The 19,285-nt window shown below is 41.8% G+C and overlaps 1 protein-coding gene across 5 annotated transcripts in view; it reads left to right on the top strand.

Annotated features, from left to right (window-relative positions):
• Positions 1–19,285, top strand: part of ARNT (aryl hydrocarbon receptor nuclear translocator) — a 62,995-nt gene that overhangs the window by 5,226 nt on the left and 38,484 nt on the right. For 4 of the 5 annotated variants that reach the window (XM_011937802.1, XM_011937800.1, XM_011937799.1 and 1 more), the window contains exons 2-3: positions 11,699–11,810; positions 17,376–17,420. In XM_011937802.1, the coding sequence (XP_011793192.1) occupies positions 11,699–11,810; positions 17,376–17,420 (157 nt within the window). Of the gene's footprint in view, positions 1–9,250; positions 9,264–11,698; positions 11,811–17,375; positions 17,421–19,285 lie in introns of those variants that run through there. The other variant, XM_011937803.1, reaches the window with a different exon arrangement.

Below are 19,285 nucleotides of genomic sequence, written 5' to 3'. Positions count from 1 at the left end.
CCATCTCTCCTAAAAATACAAAAATTAGCCGGGCATGGTGGCAGGTGCCTATAATCCCAGCTACTCGGGAGGCTGAGGTGGGAGAATTGCTTGAACCTGGAAGGTGGTGGTTGCAGTGAGCCGAGATCATGCCACTGCTCTCCAGCCTGGGTGACAGAGCGAGACTCCATCTCAAAAAAGAAAAAAATAAATAGATAATGCTGCCTGATATGCCATAATGACTTTAGTAAGTAGACATCAGTGAATCTTCAGGTTAGAAATATGACAACGCCTATCATTTTACACTTAAGGAGACAAACCGAGGGAAAGGAGTGGATAATTAAGTTCCTTCTATATGCCAGGTTATACTTTCCTATTTTGTTGACTAATTTTTATGTCTAGTCTGTAGCAACTGTCTCCAACTTTTCACATAAATTCTTCAAATTTATGTCACTTTTCATAATTTTGTCAATGTATTTTCTTTCTTGTTTTAAAGTTTTTATTATTTTACGTAGTGTCTGGGTCTCACTATATTGCCCAGGCTGGTCTCAAACTCCTGGGCTTAAGCAATCCTCCTGCCTCGGCCTCCCAGTGTGCCGGGGTTACAGGTGTGAGTCACCCTGCGAGGCCCATTTTATATTTTCCCTCCATGTTTTCATTGTAGTTGAATGGAGAAGTAAGTTTATGGATTCAGCAGTATACTTAGGGCTGGACGTGGTGGCTCATACCTTTAATCCTAGCACTTTGGGAGACTGATGTGGGTGGATTGCTTGAGCCCAAAAGTTTGAGACCAGCCTGGGCAATGTGGTGAAACGCCATCTGTACAAAAAAATACAAAAAATTAGCAGGGTGTGGTGGCATCCCCTGTAGTCCCAGCTACGTGGGAGACTTGAGATGGGAGGATGACCTGAGCCTGGGAGGTCGAGGCTGCAGTGAGCCGTGATTGTGCCACTGCACTCCAGTCTGGGTGACTGGGAGACAGCTGAGACCTTGTCTCAAAAAACAAAACAAAACCAGCATACTTAGGATGTAAGTTCCATGAGAGCAGAACTTTTGCTTTCCTTGTTTACCAGAGTACTGCAGTGCTTACAGTGGGTGCCTAGTATATTGGATTAGAGTTTAATATATGTTTGTTGAATAAAAATGAATGTAAAACCCACGGTTAATATGAAATATCTTTGAAGGGATAAGACTAATTAAGCCATTGACATCATGAATTTGTACGAACTATAATAATATCTAATATTTATTAGTAATATGTACCAACTGTTCTCATTTAATTTTTATGACAGTTGTATTAGGTAAGTATTATTATCCTTGTTTTATAGATGAGGAAACTAAGGCACAGAGAGTGAATATGAAACTTGTCTGAAGTCACATAGCTACTAGAACGTAGAGACAGAATTTTATTGTTGGCAGTCCATCTACACAGTCATCATTCTTAATCTCTAAGTTAATGGATTTTTTCCATTGTGACCTAGAGTCATCTTCCTACTGAAATGTAGTACAATGGGTATCTTTTGAGAAGGAGGTAGGTGGAGTATTGTCTTTTTTGCAGATGAAAAGGGTGAAATACCACATTAGATAGCCTGGGGGCAAGGTATTGCTTGGTTGGATAACCAAGTGCAAGGTGCTGAAAAAAGGAGCTAGAAGAGTAGTTTCCAGGCTGAGTGTGGTGGCTTACACCTGTAATCTCAGCACTTTAAGAGGCCAGGCTGAGAGGATTGTTTAAGCCCAGAAGTTGAAGACCAGCCCTGAGCAATATAGTGAGACTTTGCTCCACAAAAATATGTATATAAAAAATTAGCTAGATGTGGTGGTGGATGCCTATAGTTCCAACTACTTGGGAGGCTGAGGTGGTGGGAGGATCTCTGAGCTCGCTAGGTCAAGGCTGCAGTGAGCCATGATCACACCACTGGACTCTAGTCTGGGTGACAGAGTAAGCCCCTGTCTCTAGGAAAAAAAAAAAGAGTAGTTTCTTAAAATCTTTTCTGTAACATTCTATATTTGTTTTGTTTTGTTTTGTTTTTTTGAGACGGATTGTCCCTGTCACCCAGGCTGGAGTGCAGTGGTGTGATCTCAGCTCACTGCAAGCTCCGCCTCCCAGGTTCATGCCATTCTCCTGCCTCAGCCTCCCGAGTAGCTGAGATTACAGGCATCTGCCACCACGCCCCGCTAATTTTTTTTTTTTTTTTGAGATGGAGTCTTGCTCTGTCACCCAGGCTGGAGTGCAGTGGCGCGATCTCCTCTCACTGCAAGCTCCGCCTCCCGGGTTTTACGCCATTCTACTGCCTCAGCCTCCCGAGTAGCTGGGACTATAGGCACCCGCCACCGCGCCCGGCTAGTTTTTTGTATTTTTTAATATAGACGGGGTTTCACCATGTTAACCAGGATGGTCTCAATCTCCTGACCTCGTGATCCGCCCGCCTCAGCCTCCCAAAGTGCTGGGATTACAGGCGTGAGCCACCGCGCCCAGCCTAACATTCTATATTTCTTTCTTCTAGTTCTCTGTTTCAATTCTTTAAATACTTTTAAGGTTTTTTTTTTGAGACAAGGTCCTGTTGTGTCAGCCAGACTGGAGTGCAATAGCATGACCATAGTTTGCTGCAACACCTCCAATTGCTAGGCCCAAGTGATTCTGCCTCCTCAGTTTCCTGAGTGGTTGGGACTGTAGGCATGCACGATCATGCCTAGCTAATTTTTTAATTTTGTAGAGACAGGATCTTGCGATGTTGCCCAGGCTGGTCTTGAACTACTGTCCTCGAGTGATCCTCCTGCTGTTGGCCTCCCAGATTGCTGGGATTACAGGCATGAATCATTATACACTGCAGCTTTTAGGGTTGTTGTTAGAATCCTCTCCAAGTTCTTGATACTACACAATTGAGCCTCTCCTAGAAACTAGGTTTCAGAGACACTGTGTTGCTTGGTCTTTATCACTGATTGTTCCTTCTTTGTCCTTTTTGCTTGTTTTTCTGCTTGTTTCTTTTTTTTGTTCAGTATGCTTCTACTTTTCTCTTCTCATGCTTGAGGCGAGAACTGTTTTTTGAGACAGGGTCTTGCTATGTTGCCCAAGTTGGTCTTGAACTCCTTAGCTCAAATGATCCTCCTGCCTCGGCTTCCCGAGTAGCTGGGATTACAAGTGTACACCACAGTACCCGGTTTGGGGCTAAAACTAAATAGTAAACCAGGCAGTTTCCTTCATTTCTTCCCATTTGGCCACCTACCTGCCTTCCTAGCTGCTTGCCTTCCTACTTCAATTTGACATTCACTTGGTACCTACCATAATCCCCTTCCCTTTGTATTAGTCCATTCTCACACTGCTATAAAAGAACTACCGGAGACTGGGTAATTTATGCAGAAAAGAGGTTTAATTGACGAGCAGTTCTGCAGACTGTGTGGGAGGCATGGCTGGGGAGGCCTCAGGAAACTTGGAATCATGGCGGAAGGCTAAGGGGAAGCAAGCATGTCTTCACATGGCTGGCAGGATAGAGGGAGAGAAGGGGAAGGTGCTACACACTTTCAAACAACCAGATCTCTTGAGAACTCTATCATAAGAGAGCACTAGGAGGATGGTGCTAACCCATTAGAAACCACCCCCTGATTCAATAACCTCCCACCAGGCTGCACCTTCAACACTGGGGATTACAGTTTGACATTATATTTGGGTGGAGACACACAGAGCCAAACCATATCACCCTTCATTTATCTTTTATGTATAAAAGACTCCGAAAATTTCATTCCTGGCTTCTCACATAAACTACTTTCCTATATTTTTATCTATTTAAAAGATCTCTCTCTTTCTCTTTTATTTATTTTTTTTAAGTTGAGACAAGGTTTTACTATGTTGCCTAGGCTGGTCTTGAAATCCTAGACTCAAGCATTCCTCCCACTTTAGCCACCTGAGTAGCTGGACTACAGGTGTGTGCCATTGTGCCTGGCTGCATCTCTGTTTGAGTAGTTTTTTTTTTGTTTTTTAATTTATAGAAACGAGGTCTCACTGTATTGCCCAGACTGGTCTTGAATTGCTGAGCTCAAGTAGTCTAATGCCTTGGTCTCCCTAGTAGCTGGGATTGTAGGTGTATGACACCATGCCCGGCTCTATTTGAGTAATCTTTTTTTTTTTGTTTTAAAGACAGAATCTTTCTTTGTTACCTAGGCTGGAGTGCAGTGGTGCGATCTTGGCTCACTGCAGTCTCCGCCTCCTAGGTTCAAATGATTTTTGTGCCTCAGTATCTCGAGTAGCTGGGACTACCGTGTGCCACCATGCCTGGCTAATTTTTTGTATCTTTAGTAGAGATGGGGTTTCACCATGTTGGCCAGGCTGGTCTCGAACTCCTGTCCTCAAGTGATCCGCCCGCCTTGGCCTCCCAAAGTGCTGGGATTACAAGTGTGAGCCATTGCGCCCAGCCTCTATTTGAATAATCTTTAACATCCTATATATGTATGTACTCACCAGTATTTCCTTCAAATCTGCTGTCTTTCCTACCTTTCGGTATCTTTCATGACTATCACAATTCAGTTTTTCATTTCTCCAGTCTAAGGAACTATAAGTGTTTGGATTTTACTTTTTATGTGTTTATCTGGGTTATTACCTCTTAGGTCTTTTGCCAAATACATACATACATAAAAATTATTTAAATCAGAACTATACATGCATATTTTAATATTTAAAGACTTAGTTTAATAATGTTTGTTACAAAAATATTATAAGGGAGTCCTCTGCTCCCTTTCTCTCATTTCCTTCTCTCCAGTGGCATCATTTTTATTTCTTTTAACATAATTCTTTGTTGCTGTTTAAATAAAATGTCCCAGTGAAAGACATTAGTTTCCAGATCGAAGGGGCCATGCACACATCAAGGCCCATTATGCTGAAATTTCAGCATCAGATAGAAAGAGAATATCCTATAAGCTTCAGAGAGAGTAAAATTATTCACATTCAGAAGATTCAGGAATCAGATTGGTCTTTTTTCTCAGTAGTCATGCTGAAAAGTAGACGACCTTGGAACAGGCTGGGTGTGGTGGCTTACGCCTATATTCCCAACATTTTGGGAGGCTGAGGCGAGTGGATCACCTGAGGTCAGGAGTTTGAGACCAGCCTGGCCAACATGGTGAAACCCCATCCCTGCAAAAATACAAAAATTAGCTGGGCATGATGGTGCGTGCCGGTAGTACCAACTGCTTGGGAGGGTGAGGCAGGAGAATTGGTTGAACCTGGGAAGCGGAGGTTGCAGTGAGCCAAGATCACGTCACTGCACACCAGCCTGGGTGAAAGAGCAAAGATACTGTCTCAAAAAAGAAAAAAAAAAAAAAAAGACTTTGGAGCAATGCCTTCAAAATTCTGAGGGAAAATAAGTTCTAATTTAGAATTCCATACCTGGGCAAACTATCAATTAGTGAAATAGAAGAAATATTTTCATACCTCCAAGGCATTTCTTACACCGTTTCAGGAATCCACTAGAAGATAGGCTCCACCAGTAGGAGAGAGTAAACCAAGAAAGTGGAGATACGAAATATAGGAAATAGGCAGTATAACACAGAAGAAAAATGAAGCATGTAGTATACATACGTTGGTGTTAGTTTTCCTGTTTTCAATACGGCTCCCTCACTTTCACCTTTACCTGGTGTTCACTAGACTGTAAGACCTTTGATTTATACTCTCCAGAGAGTAAATATGTCTTTTGGCAGAATTGGGAGGGGTAGTTGCCTTGGTTAGAAGGAATAGAGAAAAGGATCTAGGAATCCATCTCTGTAGTAAACAGATGCTGAACTAATTCTCCTTATTTTCACTTCATTCACCCTACCCTGCATACCCAGAGTTACCTGGACTCACCAGCTTCTGAGACTTTGGGGGAATTCCATAGTGTAAATTAAGTTGGTTTTCTACTTTTTCCCTTGTCACTTTAGGATTTAGTTTTTGTCTATCTCCCAAGGCAATAGTCCATTTTATCTCTAGTTTCAAAAAATTATTGCTCTTCCTTTCCATCCTTGTGGTTTTGTCTTGTGTAAAATTTTTTTCTCTTTTAAAAAAATTTTTCCTGTGTATGAGTGAGGACAGAAGAGAGTAGAAATAGATAGATACATTTAATTCACTATCCTTACTGAGAAGTTGCATAGTTTAAAATTTTAAAAGTAACTACCTTTTCATCATGCCATCCTCATTTAGGCCTTTATCACTTTGTTTTTGATTAATCTTGTCTTCCTACTTCTATTACTTCAAACTTTAAATCTGTCAGATTAATTTTAATTTATGTTTTCATCTTGTTACTCAGACTTAAAGTTGTATGTTTGTCTTTGTTCAATCTGATCCAGGTGTTTCATCGTGGCATTCAAAGCTTTCTCTCAGTTAGCACTTGACATCTTACCCTTTTAGGTCTTTTTCTTTTTTTTTTTTTTGAGGCGGAGTCTCGCTCTGTCGCCCGGACTGGAGTGCAGTGGCCGGATCTCAGCTCACTGCAAGCTCCGCCTCCCGGGTTTATGCCATTCTCCTGCCTCAGCCTCCGGAGTAGCTGGGACTACAGGCGCCCGCCACCTCGCCCGGCTAGTTTTTGTATTTTTAGTAGAGACGGGGTTTCACCGTGTTAGCCAGGATGGTCTCGATCTCCTGACCTCGTGATCCACCCGTCTCGGCCTCCCAAAGTGCTGGGATTACAGGCTTGAGCCACCGCGCCCGGCCTTAGGTCTTTTTCTTTACAGCTCTTCACAGTTGCTGTTATGTGTCACCTAATGACGCCTTGGTCATCAAAGGACTGCATATATGATGGTGGTCCCATAAGATTATAATGGAGATGAAAAATTCCTGTTGCCCAGTGACATCGTAGTCGTCATAAGGTCTTAGCACAACACATTACTTTTTCTATGTTTAGATACATAAATAGTTACCACTGAGTTATAGTTGCCTACAGTATTCAGTATAGTAACATCTTGTTAGGATGGTTGAGAGTACTAGGCTATTACTGGGAGTGTTGGGCTACATATAGGTATGTAGGCTATACACCTACATACCTAGGTGTGTAGTGGCTATACCGTCTAGATTTGTGTAAGTATACTCAATGATACTCATACAATGTTGAAGTCTCCTAATGACACATTTCTCAGAACGTATCCCTGTTGTTAAGTAATACATAACTGTATCTTCATGTCTCCCTTTAGACTTGCTTATATACTTTTATTTATGTAGAATGCCTTTTTCTTCTTCTTTACTTTTTTTTTTTTTTTTTTTCCGAGACAGAGTTTTGCTCTTGTTGCCCAGGCTGGAGTGCAGTGGCACGATTGGCTCACTGCAACCTCTGCCTCCTGGGTTCAAACAATTCTCCTACCTCAGCCTCTTGAGTAGCTGGGATTACAGGCACCCACCACCACGCTCAGCTAATTTTTTATATTTTTAGTAAAGATGGGGTTTCACCATGTTGATCAGGCTGGTCTTGAGCTCCTGACCTCAGGTGATCCACCCTCCTCGGCCTCCCAAAGTGTTGGGATTACAGGCGTGAGCCACTGCTCCCGGCCTCCTTTACTTTTTTTAAGGCCCAGCTTGAGGTACCTTTTTGAAACTTCCCCATGGGCTGATTGCCTGCCTTCCTTATTTCCTTCAGTTTCCTCTTCATATTGAACATCTTCTCTGCAAGGGACTATGCCAGGCCTTGATTTAAACCAGGATTATCTTTTCTTTCTCTGAATTTCCCTGGCACTCTTTTTTTTTTTTTTCTTTTGAGACAGAGTCTCATTCTATTGCCCAGGCTGGAGTGCAGTGGCGTGATTTCAGCTCACTGCAGCCTTTGCCTCCCAGGCGATTCTCATGCTTCAGCCTCCCAAGTAGCTGGGATTATAGACATGAACCACCACACCTGACTAATTTTTGTATTTTCAGTAGAGATGGAATTTTGCCGTGTTGGTCAGGCTGGTCTCGAACTCGATCTCAAGTGATCTACCCACCTCAGCCTCCTAAAGTGCTGGGGTTACAGGCATGAGCCACTGTGCCTGGCCTCCATCCATGGTAATCTTTTTTTTTTTTTTTTTTGAGACAGTATCTCACTCTGTCAACCAGGCTGGAGTGCAGTGGCATGATCTCTTTTTTTTTTTTTTTTTTTGAGACAGTATCTCACTCTGTCAACCAGGCTGGAGTGCAGTGGCATGATCTCGGCTCATTGCAACCTCCACTTTTTGTGTTCAAGCGATTCTTCTGCCTCAGCCTCCCGAGTAGCTGGGGCTACAGGTGCGTGCCACCGTGCCCAGCTAATTTTTGTATATTTAGTAGAGACGGAGTTTCACCATATTAGCCAGACTGCTCTTGAACTGATGTCATGATCTGCCTGCGTTGGCCTCCCAAAGTGCTGGGATTACAGGCGTGACTCCATGGTACTCTTATATCCTGTATAAACCTATTACTAAAAGAATGAACTTTTTTTTTTTTTTTAATAGAGACAGGATCTCACTATGTTGCCCAAGCTAGTTTTGAACTCCCGAGCTCAAGCAATCCTCATGCCTTGGCCTCCCAAAGTACTGGGATTATAGGCATGAGCCACTGCACTTGGCCCTGAACTTTTTTTTTTAATGTAAAAAACTGTTTTTTCTTTGGAAGGTAACATATGCTCACTCAAATTTATAGGCTGAAATAGAAAAATTAGCAGTAACAAAAATATGCTAAACTAACAGCGATAATTATCTTTCACCAATAAAATGACCAGAAATTTGAAGGATTCCCAAAACACAATGCTGTTTGAGATATGGCTAAATTGATGCAGTGGATGAGGCTCTAAATTGGTATAACCTCTTTGGCAGGTAATGGGCAATCAAAGTTTTAAATGTGTCTACCCTTAGGCCCGAGGAGTCATTTTCAGAAATAATATGGAAGTACTGGCATCTGTGCATGAAGATACACAATGATGTTCACTGAAACATTATTTATGATAGTGAAGGTTTGAATGTTGTAACTCTACATTTATAGTACGGAGTACTATGTAACTGTTAAAAAGAATGATCTACATGTGTATTTATTGCCATAGCAATATATTGTTACGTGGAAGAGAAAAAGTTCAAAATAAGTACAGATGCTCCTTGACTTATGGTGGGGTTATGTCTTGATAAACCCATTGTAAATTGAAAATATCCTAAGTCAAAAATATATTTAATACACTTAACCTATTACACATTATAGCTTAGCCTAGACTACCTTAAATGTGTATAGAGTACTTACATTAGCCCACAGTGGGCAAAATAATCTAACTTAAATTCTATTTTATAATAAAGTGATCCTCCTGCCTCAGCTTCCCAAGTAGCTGGGACTACAGGTGGGCACCACCACACCTAGGTGATTTTATTTTTATTTTTATTTATTTATTTTTTTGTAGAGACAGGGTCTCACTATGTTCCCCAGGCTGGTCTTGAACTCCTGAGCTCAAGCAGTCCTCCCACTTCAACTTCCCAAAGCACTGGGATTACAGGCATGAGCCACTGAGCCCAGCCTTGAGTATGTTTTATCTCTTATTTTTTTAATCTCAGTTTATATATAACTGTAATCAAAAAGAGGTGCAGGCTGGACATGGTGGCTCATGCCTGTAATCCAAGAGCTTTGGGAGACCAAGGTGAGCAGATCACTTGAGCCCAGGAGTTCGAGACTAGCCTTTGCACCACAGTGAAACCCCATCTGTACAAAAAATACAAGTTAGCCAGCATGGTGGCCCATGCCTGTAGTCCCAGCTACTTAAGAGGTTGATGTGGGAGGATCACTTGAACCTGGGAGGTCGAGGCTGCAATGAGCCGTGATTGCACCACTGCACTCCATGCTGGGCAACAGAGTGAGATCCTGTCTTTTAAAAAAAAAAAAAAAAAAAAAAGGTGCATTTTTTTCTTAGTAAAAATGGAGGGCTGATCTTCAACTTGCTCTTGTCATTTTAATATACGTCATGAATATTTACACACATATCTCATTGTTTTTTGTTAGTTCATACTGTATAATGTACAATATTTTGTGCATCAAATAACACTACCAACAGAGTGTAAAGGCAACCCATGGAATAGAAAAAAATTTTTCTTTTTTTTTTTTTTTGAGACAGAGTCTCACTCTGTCACCCAGGCTGGAGTGCAGTGGTGCGATCTCTGCTCCCTGCAACCTCTGACTCTCAGGTTTAAGTAATTCTCAAGCCTCAGCGTCCCAAGTAGCTGGGATTACAGGCACGCACCACCACACCTGGCTAATTTTTGTATTTTTATTAGAGATGGGGTTTCCCCATGTTGGCCAGGCTGATCTTTAACTCCTGATCTCAAGTGATCCGCTCACCTCAGCCTCCCAAAATGCTAGGATTACAGACATGAGCCACCGTGCCCAGCAGAAAAAAAAATTTCGAATCATATAAACAATACAGAATATCCAAAATATATAAAGAGCGGCCAGACACAGTGGCTTACACCTGTAATCCCAGCACTTTGGGAGGCCAAGGTGGGCTTATCACCTGAAGTCAGGAGTTCGAGACCAGCCTGGCCAACATGGTGAAATCCCATCTCTACTAAAAGTAAAAAAATTAGCCAGGCATGGTGGTGGGCGCCTGTAATCCCAGCTACTCAGAAAGCTGAGGCAGGGAGAATTAATTGAACCCAGGAGGTGGAGGTTGCAGTGAGCCAAGATCATACCACTGTACTCCTCCAGCCTGAGTGACAGAGAAAGACTCTGCCTCAAAAAAATAAATAAACAAATAAAAAATAAAACAAAATATATAAAGAGCTCCTACAACTCACTTGAGCCCCGGAGGCTGAGGCTGCAGTGAGCCGTGATCATGCCACTGTACTCCAGCCTGGGCTGGACAAAGTGAGACCCTATCTTTAAAAAAAAAAAAAAAAAAAGGTACTCAGCTGTTAGTAATGGTTACTGCTGGGGGATGAGATTGAATTGGAAGGAGAGAGGAAAGGTACAGGGAGGCAGGAAAGGGAGACAATAATGAGGGACTTTCAGTTTTACTTTACATAATTTTCTTTTAAGTATTGGAATTTAGGTGATTTTTCCTTTTGGGTTTTTCTGTATTTTCCAATCACGATAAATAAAATAAGTTATAAATATTTGTTGCGTGAATGAAATGTATAAACCCATTTATGTATGTGTTTTTTAAATTGGTGTATTATTAAGTGTATACAATATTAGTATATTGTTAACTATGTACAGGCTTTTTAACATGAAGGTTGCAGAATATAGTACTTCTTCCAAACTCTGTGATGTGGGGAGAACTGAAGTATGGGGATATCTTGTACCAGTGTAAGAATTCAAGAAGAGACCATGTGTGGTGGCTCATGCCTATAATCCCAGCGCTTTAGGAGGCCAAAGTGGGACGATCACTTGGAGGAGCTAGGTGTTCAAGACCAGCCTGGGCAATATATCCAGACCCCATCTCTAAGAAAAAAAAAAAAAATTAGCTGGGTGTGGTAGTGCGGGCATATAGTCTTAGCTACTCCGGAAGCTGAGGTGGAAGGATTGCTTGAGCCCAGGAGTTTGAGGCTATAGTGAGCTATGATTATACCAGTGCACTCTAGCCCAGGCAACAGAGTGAGACCTGGTCTCAAAAAAAAAAAAAAAAAAAAAAAATCAAGAAGAGCAATCTGGATATGAGCATTTGGGATTTTTAGCAAACTGCTGAGATTTTGTCTATAGCTTGAACATTTCTTTTAGCTAACTTGATACTGCTGATATGCAAGGACCATCTTTTTAAAAATGTTTACTTCATGATTTTCCTGACAGAAATGACATCAGATGTACCATCACTGGGTCCAGCCATTGCCTCTGGAAACCCTGGACCTGGAATTCAAGGTGGAGGAGCCATTGTCCAGAGGGCTATTAAGCGGCGACCAGGGTGAGTTTGAGTGTAGTGTTATGAATGTCTCTCCTATAAACCAACTGTAGTTGCTGAATTTATTTAGTTGCTGAACTCACTTGGCTATTTCTGACCGTCTCTCTTCAACTTGATTACTTACTACCCTACTGTCATATAAGTCTCCTTAGTCCCTGAATTTTTCTTTATGAAGAATTTATGTTTTTATCCAAGTTTCCCGTAAGCAATTCTCTTTTTAAACCAAAATTTCTGTAAGGTAAAGGACTGTAGCTAAGCCGGGAGATTTTACTGTGCCTGAGAAAACTGTTTGCTGCTTTCATTAAGCTTTGTTTCTGTTTTCCCAAAATCATTTTGATAGGCTGCTTTTCTGAGTTTAGAGAATGCTGAGCTCTAGAATAGCTGTCTTCTAAGTTATTGATATGTTGCTTGGTTTGGAATGCAGAGTCCATTGAGCTCCAAAAGTATTTATTAAATTCCTAATTAGTGTTATGGCAGTGTGCTGATTGCAAGTAGGATGCAAAGATGAGTAGGTCACAGTCCTTGTTTCTAAGTTGGTTGTGTTCTGATAGAAATAATTATTATACACACGAATATATGATAGAATATGCCTAGTTTTGTTAGAAAGGAACACATTTGGTGCTATGTTTTTCTGTGTATGGAAATAATACATTTGTTGGTAAACATTGAGAAAAGCTTCAGAAAGGAGGTTGCCTTAGAGGGGCCTTGAAGAATGGGCACTATTTTATTTACTTTCTTGTATTAAATTTTCCTTTTTCCTTCTTTTTCTTTTTAAAAATTGTGCAACTAATTATAACCAGTCTTTAATTTTTGTCCCACCAATAGTAATGGAAGAGTGATGCCTGGGCTCAGTGGTGACATGAGTAACATATTAAGACTTGCTATGTGTTCAGTAGCTTTAAACATTTGAACCATTTGCTGAAGCGTAAGCTAAATAAGTAACTTTTTAAGATTGTAAAGCTGATAAATGTCAGATACAGGATATGGACCTTGGGGGTTTAGCTTTGTAGCTTACTCTTTAAACACTGTGTTATGGTTATGTATAGTAACAAACAATTAGAAGTATTATAAATACCAAAATTAGGGCATCACTTGAGAAAGTCATAGTATATTTAAAATGGAATGCTATGTAGTTAGAAGTGACAAATATGTTTCAGTATAGAAAAATATTTACAAGCTATTAAGAAAGGTTACAGTGTTATGGTATTTCACTGTCAAAAAATATGTATAACATGTACATAGGAAAAAACTGAAAGAATATATATCAGATTTCTGGGTAATAGTATTATGGGTGACTTATGGTTTCTTTTGTTTTTGATGTTTCACATTTTGTGAAATGAACATTTATGATTGGTAATCAGAAAAATATATTAAAGGAAGTCTTTAAAAATTTTCTTTTTGGGTTTTTTAGAGACAGGGTCTTGCTCTGTTACCCTGGCTGGAGTGCAAAGGCACAATTATGGCCCACTGCAGCCTCAAACTCCTGGCCTCAAGCAGTCCTCCTGCCTTGGCCTCCCAAAATACTGGGATTACAGGCATGAGCCACTTCACCTGTCCTAAAAGAAGTCTTTTAATATTTCTTTTATTTTTATTTATTTATTTATATTTGAGATGGAGTCTTACTCTGTTGGCAGGCTGGAGTGCAGTGGTGCGATATCGGCTCACTGCAACCTCCGCCTTCCTGTTTCAAGGGATTCTCCTGCCTCAGCCTCCCGAGCAGCTAGGACTACAGGCGTGCACCACCACACCCAGCTAATTTTTGTATTTTTAGTAGAGATGGGATTTCACCATGTTGGCCAGGCTGGTCTTGAACTCCTGACCTCAGGTGATATGCCCGCCTTGGCCTTCCAAAATGCTAGGATTATGGGCATGAGCCACCATGCCTGGCCTAATATTTCTTTTAAAGAAAGATTGGAAAATACAGAAAGTTAGAAAGAACAATACAAAGGCCAAAATCTACTGTTTTTAAATTGTATTTCCTTCAGTCTTTGTATGTAAATTTTTTTTTTCTTTTTCTTTTTTTGAGACGGAGTCTCGCTCTGTCGCCCAGGCTGGAGTGCAGTGGCCGGATCTCAGCTCACTGCAAGCTCCGCCTCCCGAATTTACGCCATTCTCCTGCCTCAGCCTCCCGAGTAGCTGGGACTACAGACACCCGCCACCTCGCCCGGCTAGTTTTTTGTATTTTTTTTTTAGTAGAGACGGGGTTTCACTGTGTTAGCCAGGATGGTCTCAATCTCCTGACCTCGTGATCCGCCCATCTCAGCCTCCCAAAGTGCTGGGATTACAGGCTTGAGCCACCGCGCCCAGCCGTAAATTGTTTTTAATAGTTATGTAATTATGTAGTTTTATATAGCCTGGTCTTTTCATCTTATATAAATAATAAGCAATATACACACACACATTTTAAGCAATACAGATACACACATTTTGGCACCTTATGTAAATAATAAGCAACACACACACACACACACACACACACATTTTGGAGACAAGAGTCTTGCTCTGTTGCCCAGGCTGGAGTGCAGTGGCATGATTATGGCTCACTGTAGCCTCAACTTCCTGGGCCAAGCAATCCTCCCACTTCAGTTCTGCAAGTAGCTGGGACCACAGGTGCATGCCACTATACCTGGCTAACTTTTTTTTTTCTTTTTAAAGACGGGGTCTCACTACATTGCCCAGGCTGGTCTAAAACTCCTGGGCTCAAGCAGCCCTCCCATCTCGACGTCCTGAAGTGTTGGGATTACAGGCATGACCTACTGTACCCAGCCCTTTAAAAGAAATATTGTTACATATTCTATATAAACATACTTTTTTTTTTTTTTTGAGGCAGAGTCTCGTTCTGTCGCTCAGGCTGGAGTGCGGTGGTGCGATCTTGGCTGACTGCAAGCTCCGCCTCCGGGTTCATGCCATTCTCCTGCCTCAGCCTCCCGAGTAGCTGGGACTACAGGTGCCCGCTACCATGCCCGGCTAATTTTTTGTTGTTGTTGTATTTTTAGTAGAGACGGGGTTTCACCGTGTTAGCCAGGATGATCTCAATCTCCTGACTTCGTGATCTGCCTGCCTCGGCCTCCCAAAGCGCTGGGATTACAGGCTTGAGCCACCGCACCCAGCCATAAACATAATTTTTAATGGTTGCATGAAAGGATGTACTTAACTTCCTATTTTGTGACATTTAAATTGTTTTGAAGATTTTGCTGTTATATATAATGCTGCAAATAACTTCTTTGTACCTACATTTTTTTTCCTATTTCATATTATTTCTTTAGATTCTTAGAATTGGAGTTATTGGGCTGAACACGGAGGCTCATGCCTGTAATGCCAGCACTTTGAGAGGCTGGGTAGGAGGATTACTTGAGCCCAGGAATTCGAGACCAGCCTGGGAAAAATGGCGAGATTTTTTTTTTCTTTGACTTAGAAATTATCTTTCTTTTCTTTACTTCCTTCATTTTTTTTGTTTGACTTAGCAATTACCTTTCCCTCCCTCCTTGCCTCCCTTCCTCTCTTTCCCCTTCCCTTTTTTTTTTCTTTTTTTTGAGACATAGTTTTGCTCTTGTCACCCAGGCTGGAGTGCAGTGGCGCAGTTTTGGCTCACTGCAACTTCCACCTCCCGGGTTCAAGCGATTCTCATGCCTCAGCCTCCTGAGTAGCTGAGATTACAGGTGCCTGCCACCACGCACAGCTAATTTTTGTATTTTTAGTAGAGACGGGGTTTCACCATGTCGGCTGGGCTGGTCTTGAACTCCTGACCTCAAGTGATGCACCTGCCTCAGCTTCCCAAAGTGCTGGGATTACAGGTGTGAGCCACCATGGCTGGCCCCTTTTCTTTTTTGAGACGAGGTCTTGCTGTATCACTCAGGTTGGAGTGTAGTGGCCCAATCTCAGCTCACTGCAGCCTTGACCTCCCAGGTTCAAGGCCTGCAGCCCCTCCTGCACCCCCCAACCCAAGTAGCTGGACTACACATGTGCCACCATGCCTGGCTAGTTTTTGTATGTTTTGTAGAGACGAGATTTCACCGTGTTGGCCAGGCTTGTCTTGAACTCCTGAGCTCAAGCAGCCTGCTCGCCTTGGCCTCCCAAAGTGCTGGGACTACAGGTGTGAGCGACCATGCCCAGTGAGATTTTTTAAAATAAAAAAATTTAGTTGGGTGCAGTGGTGTGCTTCTATAGTTCCAGCTAGTTGGAAGGCTGAGATGGGAGGATCCCTTAAGCCCAGGAGCTCAGGGCGGCAGTGAGCTATGATCATGCCATTGTACTCTAGCCTGAGCAACAGAGCGAGAGCTTGTCTCTTAAAAAGAAAGAAAGAAAGAGAAGAAAGAAATAATTTGAGTTACTGGGTAGATAGGTAAGATTTTACAGGTGATCAGATTAGGGGATTCAGGAAGGAGGAAGAGGAACAAACACTTCCAGGATTGATGCTGTATGTGTACTTCAAATGTGACCCATCTAGAGGCCCATAATATCAAGGTATCCCACTAGTAGAAGTAAAAAGAGTGATCACTAGGTTAAGGTGGTAACATGAGCAATATTTTAGTTCAGTAGTGTACAGAGATCAGCCTATTTTATTATTTATAATCTTTCCTAATCTCCTTAAATGAAATTCACTTCTTCTTTCACTGAATGTCTGTAGCATGTTGATTGTACCCCTTATGTGACACTTTCCTATTCTCACTTGTTTTATATTTGTATTTCTCTAGGTGAAGAGCCCCTTGAGGGCAAGGTTCTTGTTTTCACCTCACCTAGCACAGTGTCTTGAATGTGGAATATATTTCATGTTTATTAGATCGATGAAGGAAAGAAACATTATCTAACAATCTTCGTAGTTGTTAAGTTACTCCTTTATGTAAGATCACGGCTTTGAAAGATGTTTCAGAAATTCGGTAACATGGCTTAGAGCAGGCTATAGAAATGAAACATGGGAATTGTTTATGTTAATTTTTTTCTTACCTTTTCTAAGTGGATTCCTGCTCCCTTTATAGAGGTTGTAGTCTGATGCAAAACTTTGGCAAAAATTGACTGCTACTCTAAGAAAGTGTTAGGGTAGCAGAAGGTACTTTTTTCTATTGCCCAGTTTTGTACTGTTTTTTTTTTTTTTTTGAGACGGAGTCTCGCTGTTGTCACCTGGGCTTGAGTGCAATGGCGCGATCTTGGCTCACTGAAACCTCCACCTCCCGGGTTCCAGCAATTCTCCTGCCTCAGCCTCCTGAGTAGCTGAGATTACAGGTGCCTGCCACCATGCCCAGCTAATTTTTGTATTTTTAGTAGAGACGGGGTTTCACCATGTTGGCCAGGCTGGTCTCGAACTCCTGACCTCAGATGATCCACCAGCCTCAGCCTCTCAAAGTGCTGGGATTACAGGTGTGAGCCACCACGCCTGGCCCCAGTTTTGTTCTTCTTTGCTTAGTTTGGGACTGTGAAGAAGAGGTAATGTAGCTTTGTTTGACTTCTGTGCTTCCTCTTTTCATTATTCCATTTGGGTGGGTGTACAGGTAGCTTGTGTTGAGAAATTTTAACTTGTTAATGTTTTGTATTATCAGCAGGCTTAAAGTATTTATTGTTGGCTTTCCTCAGGCTGGATTTTGATGATGATGGAGAAGGGAACAGTAAATTTTTGAGGTAAGAGACTGAAAAACTTTCCTTAGATGTCTGATATTAAAAATTAGTTTATGATCTTTATACTTCTGACTTGTAAATTTTTGTCCTTAAGTCTAAGGAGAGTACTTCATCGTAAAACTATAGATATTCCTATATCTCAGAAAATTTTTAAGCATTCTGTTAATATATCTAGAGAAAGGATCTCAGTGAGGATAGGACAGCATTTACAAACCCTCTGTATCAGTTCTGTATTACTTCATAGCTTAAAAAGAACAATAGTTTATTATTTCTCAATTCTGTGGATTGACTGGACGTTTATTCTGCTTATCTCACCTAGACTCATAAGACTGCATTCTCAGCTGGTCAGCTGAGAACTGGACTCAGCTGGGATGGCTGGGTATTTCTGTCTATGTGGTTTTTTTATCCTCAAGGAGGCCAGACTGAATTTTTTCGTGTGGTGATAGCTACAATCTACAGCACAAATCCCAGTGTGCAAGTGCTTATCAAACCTCTGCTTATATGACATTTGCTTATGTCCCATTGGCCAAAGCAAGTCATATGTTCCAGTTGTGAGTGTATGAGGGTGTTACACAAGGGAGTACATACTGAGAGGCGTAATTCATTGGTTCAGGTGTCATTAATCTATGACTCTGTCATACCCTCTGATACCTGTTGACTCCTCTTATAGGTAGCAGGAATTGGAATTTGTATTTTTTTTTTTCTTTTTTTGAGACGGAGTCTTGCTCTGTCACTGGGAGTGTAGTGGCACGATCTCGGCTCACTGCAACCTCCCCCTCCTGGTTTCTAGCGATTCTTCTGCCTCAGCCTCCCGAGTGGCTGGGACTACAGGTGCGTGCTATCACACCGAGCTAATTTTTGTATTTTTAGTAGACACAGGGTTTCACCATGTTGGTCAGGATGGTCTCGATCTCTTGATCTCGTGATCCGCCCTCCTTGGCCTCCCAAAGTGCTGGGATTACGGGCGTGAGGAATTTGTATTTTTGAGTAATTAATATTCTGGAGCTTTTTAAATGGACTATTTGTTTGTTTTTTTTGAGATAGTCTTCCTCTGTCGCCCAGGCTGGAGTGCAGTGGTGCAATCTTGACTCACTACAACTTCTGCCTTCCAGGTTCAAGCGATTCTCATGCCTCAGGCTCCTGAGTAGCTGCGACTACCACACCTGGCTAATTTTTGTATTTTTAGTAGAGAGGGGGTTTCACCATGTTAGCCAGGCTGGTCCTGAACTCTAGGCCTTAAATGGTCCATGCGCCTCAGCTTCCCAAAGTGCTGGAATTATAGGCATGAGCCACCATGGCTGGCCTATTTTCTTCTTCTTATTTTTTTGAGACAGGGTCTTACTCTGTCACCCAGACTGGAGTGCAGTGGCACAGTCTTGGGTCACTATAGCCTCGACCTCCAGGGCTCAAGCAGTCCTCCCACCTCAGTCTCCTAAGTAGCTGGGTCTACAGATGTGAGCCATAATACCTGGCTAATTTTAAAATTATGTTGCCTAGGCTGGTCTTAAACTCCTGTGCCCAAGCGATCCTCCCACCTTGGCCTCCCAAAGTGTTGGGATTACAGGCATGAGCCACTGTATCCGGCCTGAAAATGGACTTTTTAATATATTGATGAAGGAGTTCTTTCAGAAAAGGGGGATATTCTTGCTGAAGACCAATTGTTTGTCTTGTTTTCAAGTAAGGAAAACAGACTCAAAGAAAGGAAGAATGTTACCCAGGTAGCCTGTACATTGCTGAGTAACAGACATTTGATAAAGGAGCCCAATTCAAAAAAAACGATTTGATTGTGTGGGTGCCCAGATTTAATATCATTTATTTATTTTCCTTCCTTCTTTCCTTTTTTTTTTTTTTTTTTGATTTTTGCTCTT

This window comes from Colobus angolensis, unplaced genomic scaffold, assembly GCF_000951035.1.
Source record: "Colobus angolensis palliatus isolate OR3802 unplaced genomic scaffold, Cang.pa_1.0 Scaffold169, whole genome shotgun sequence".
In the NCBI taxonomy this organism is placed as follows: Eukaryota; Metazoa; Chordata; class Mammalia; order Primates; family Cercopithecidae; genus Colobus; species Colobus angolensis.
Note: the sequence above shows the minus strand (reverse complement) of the source record. Positions and strands in the feature narration are given on the sequence as shown.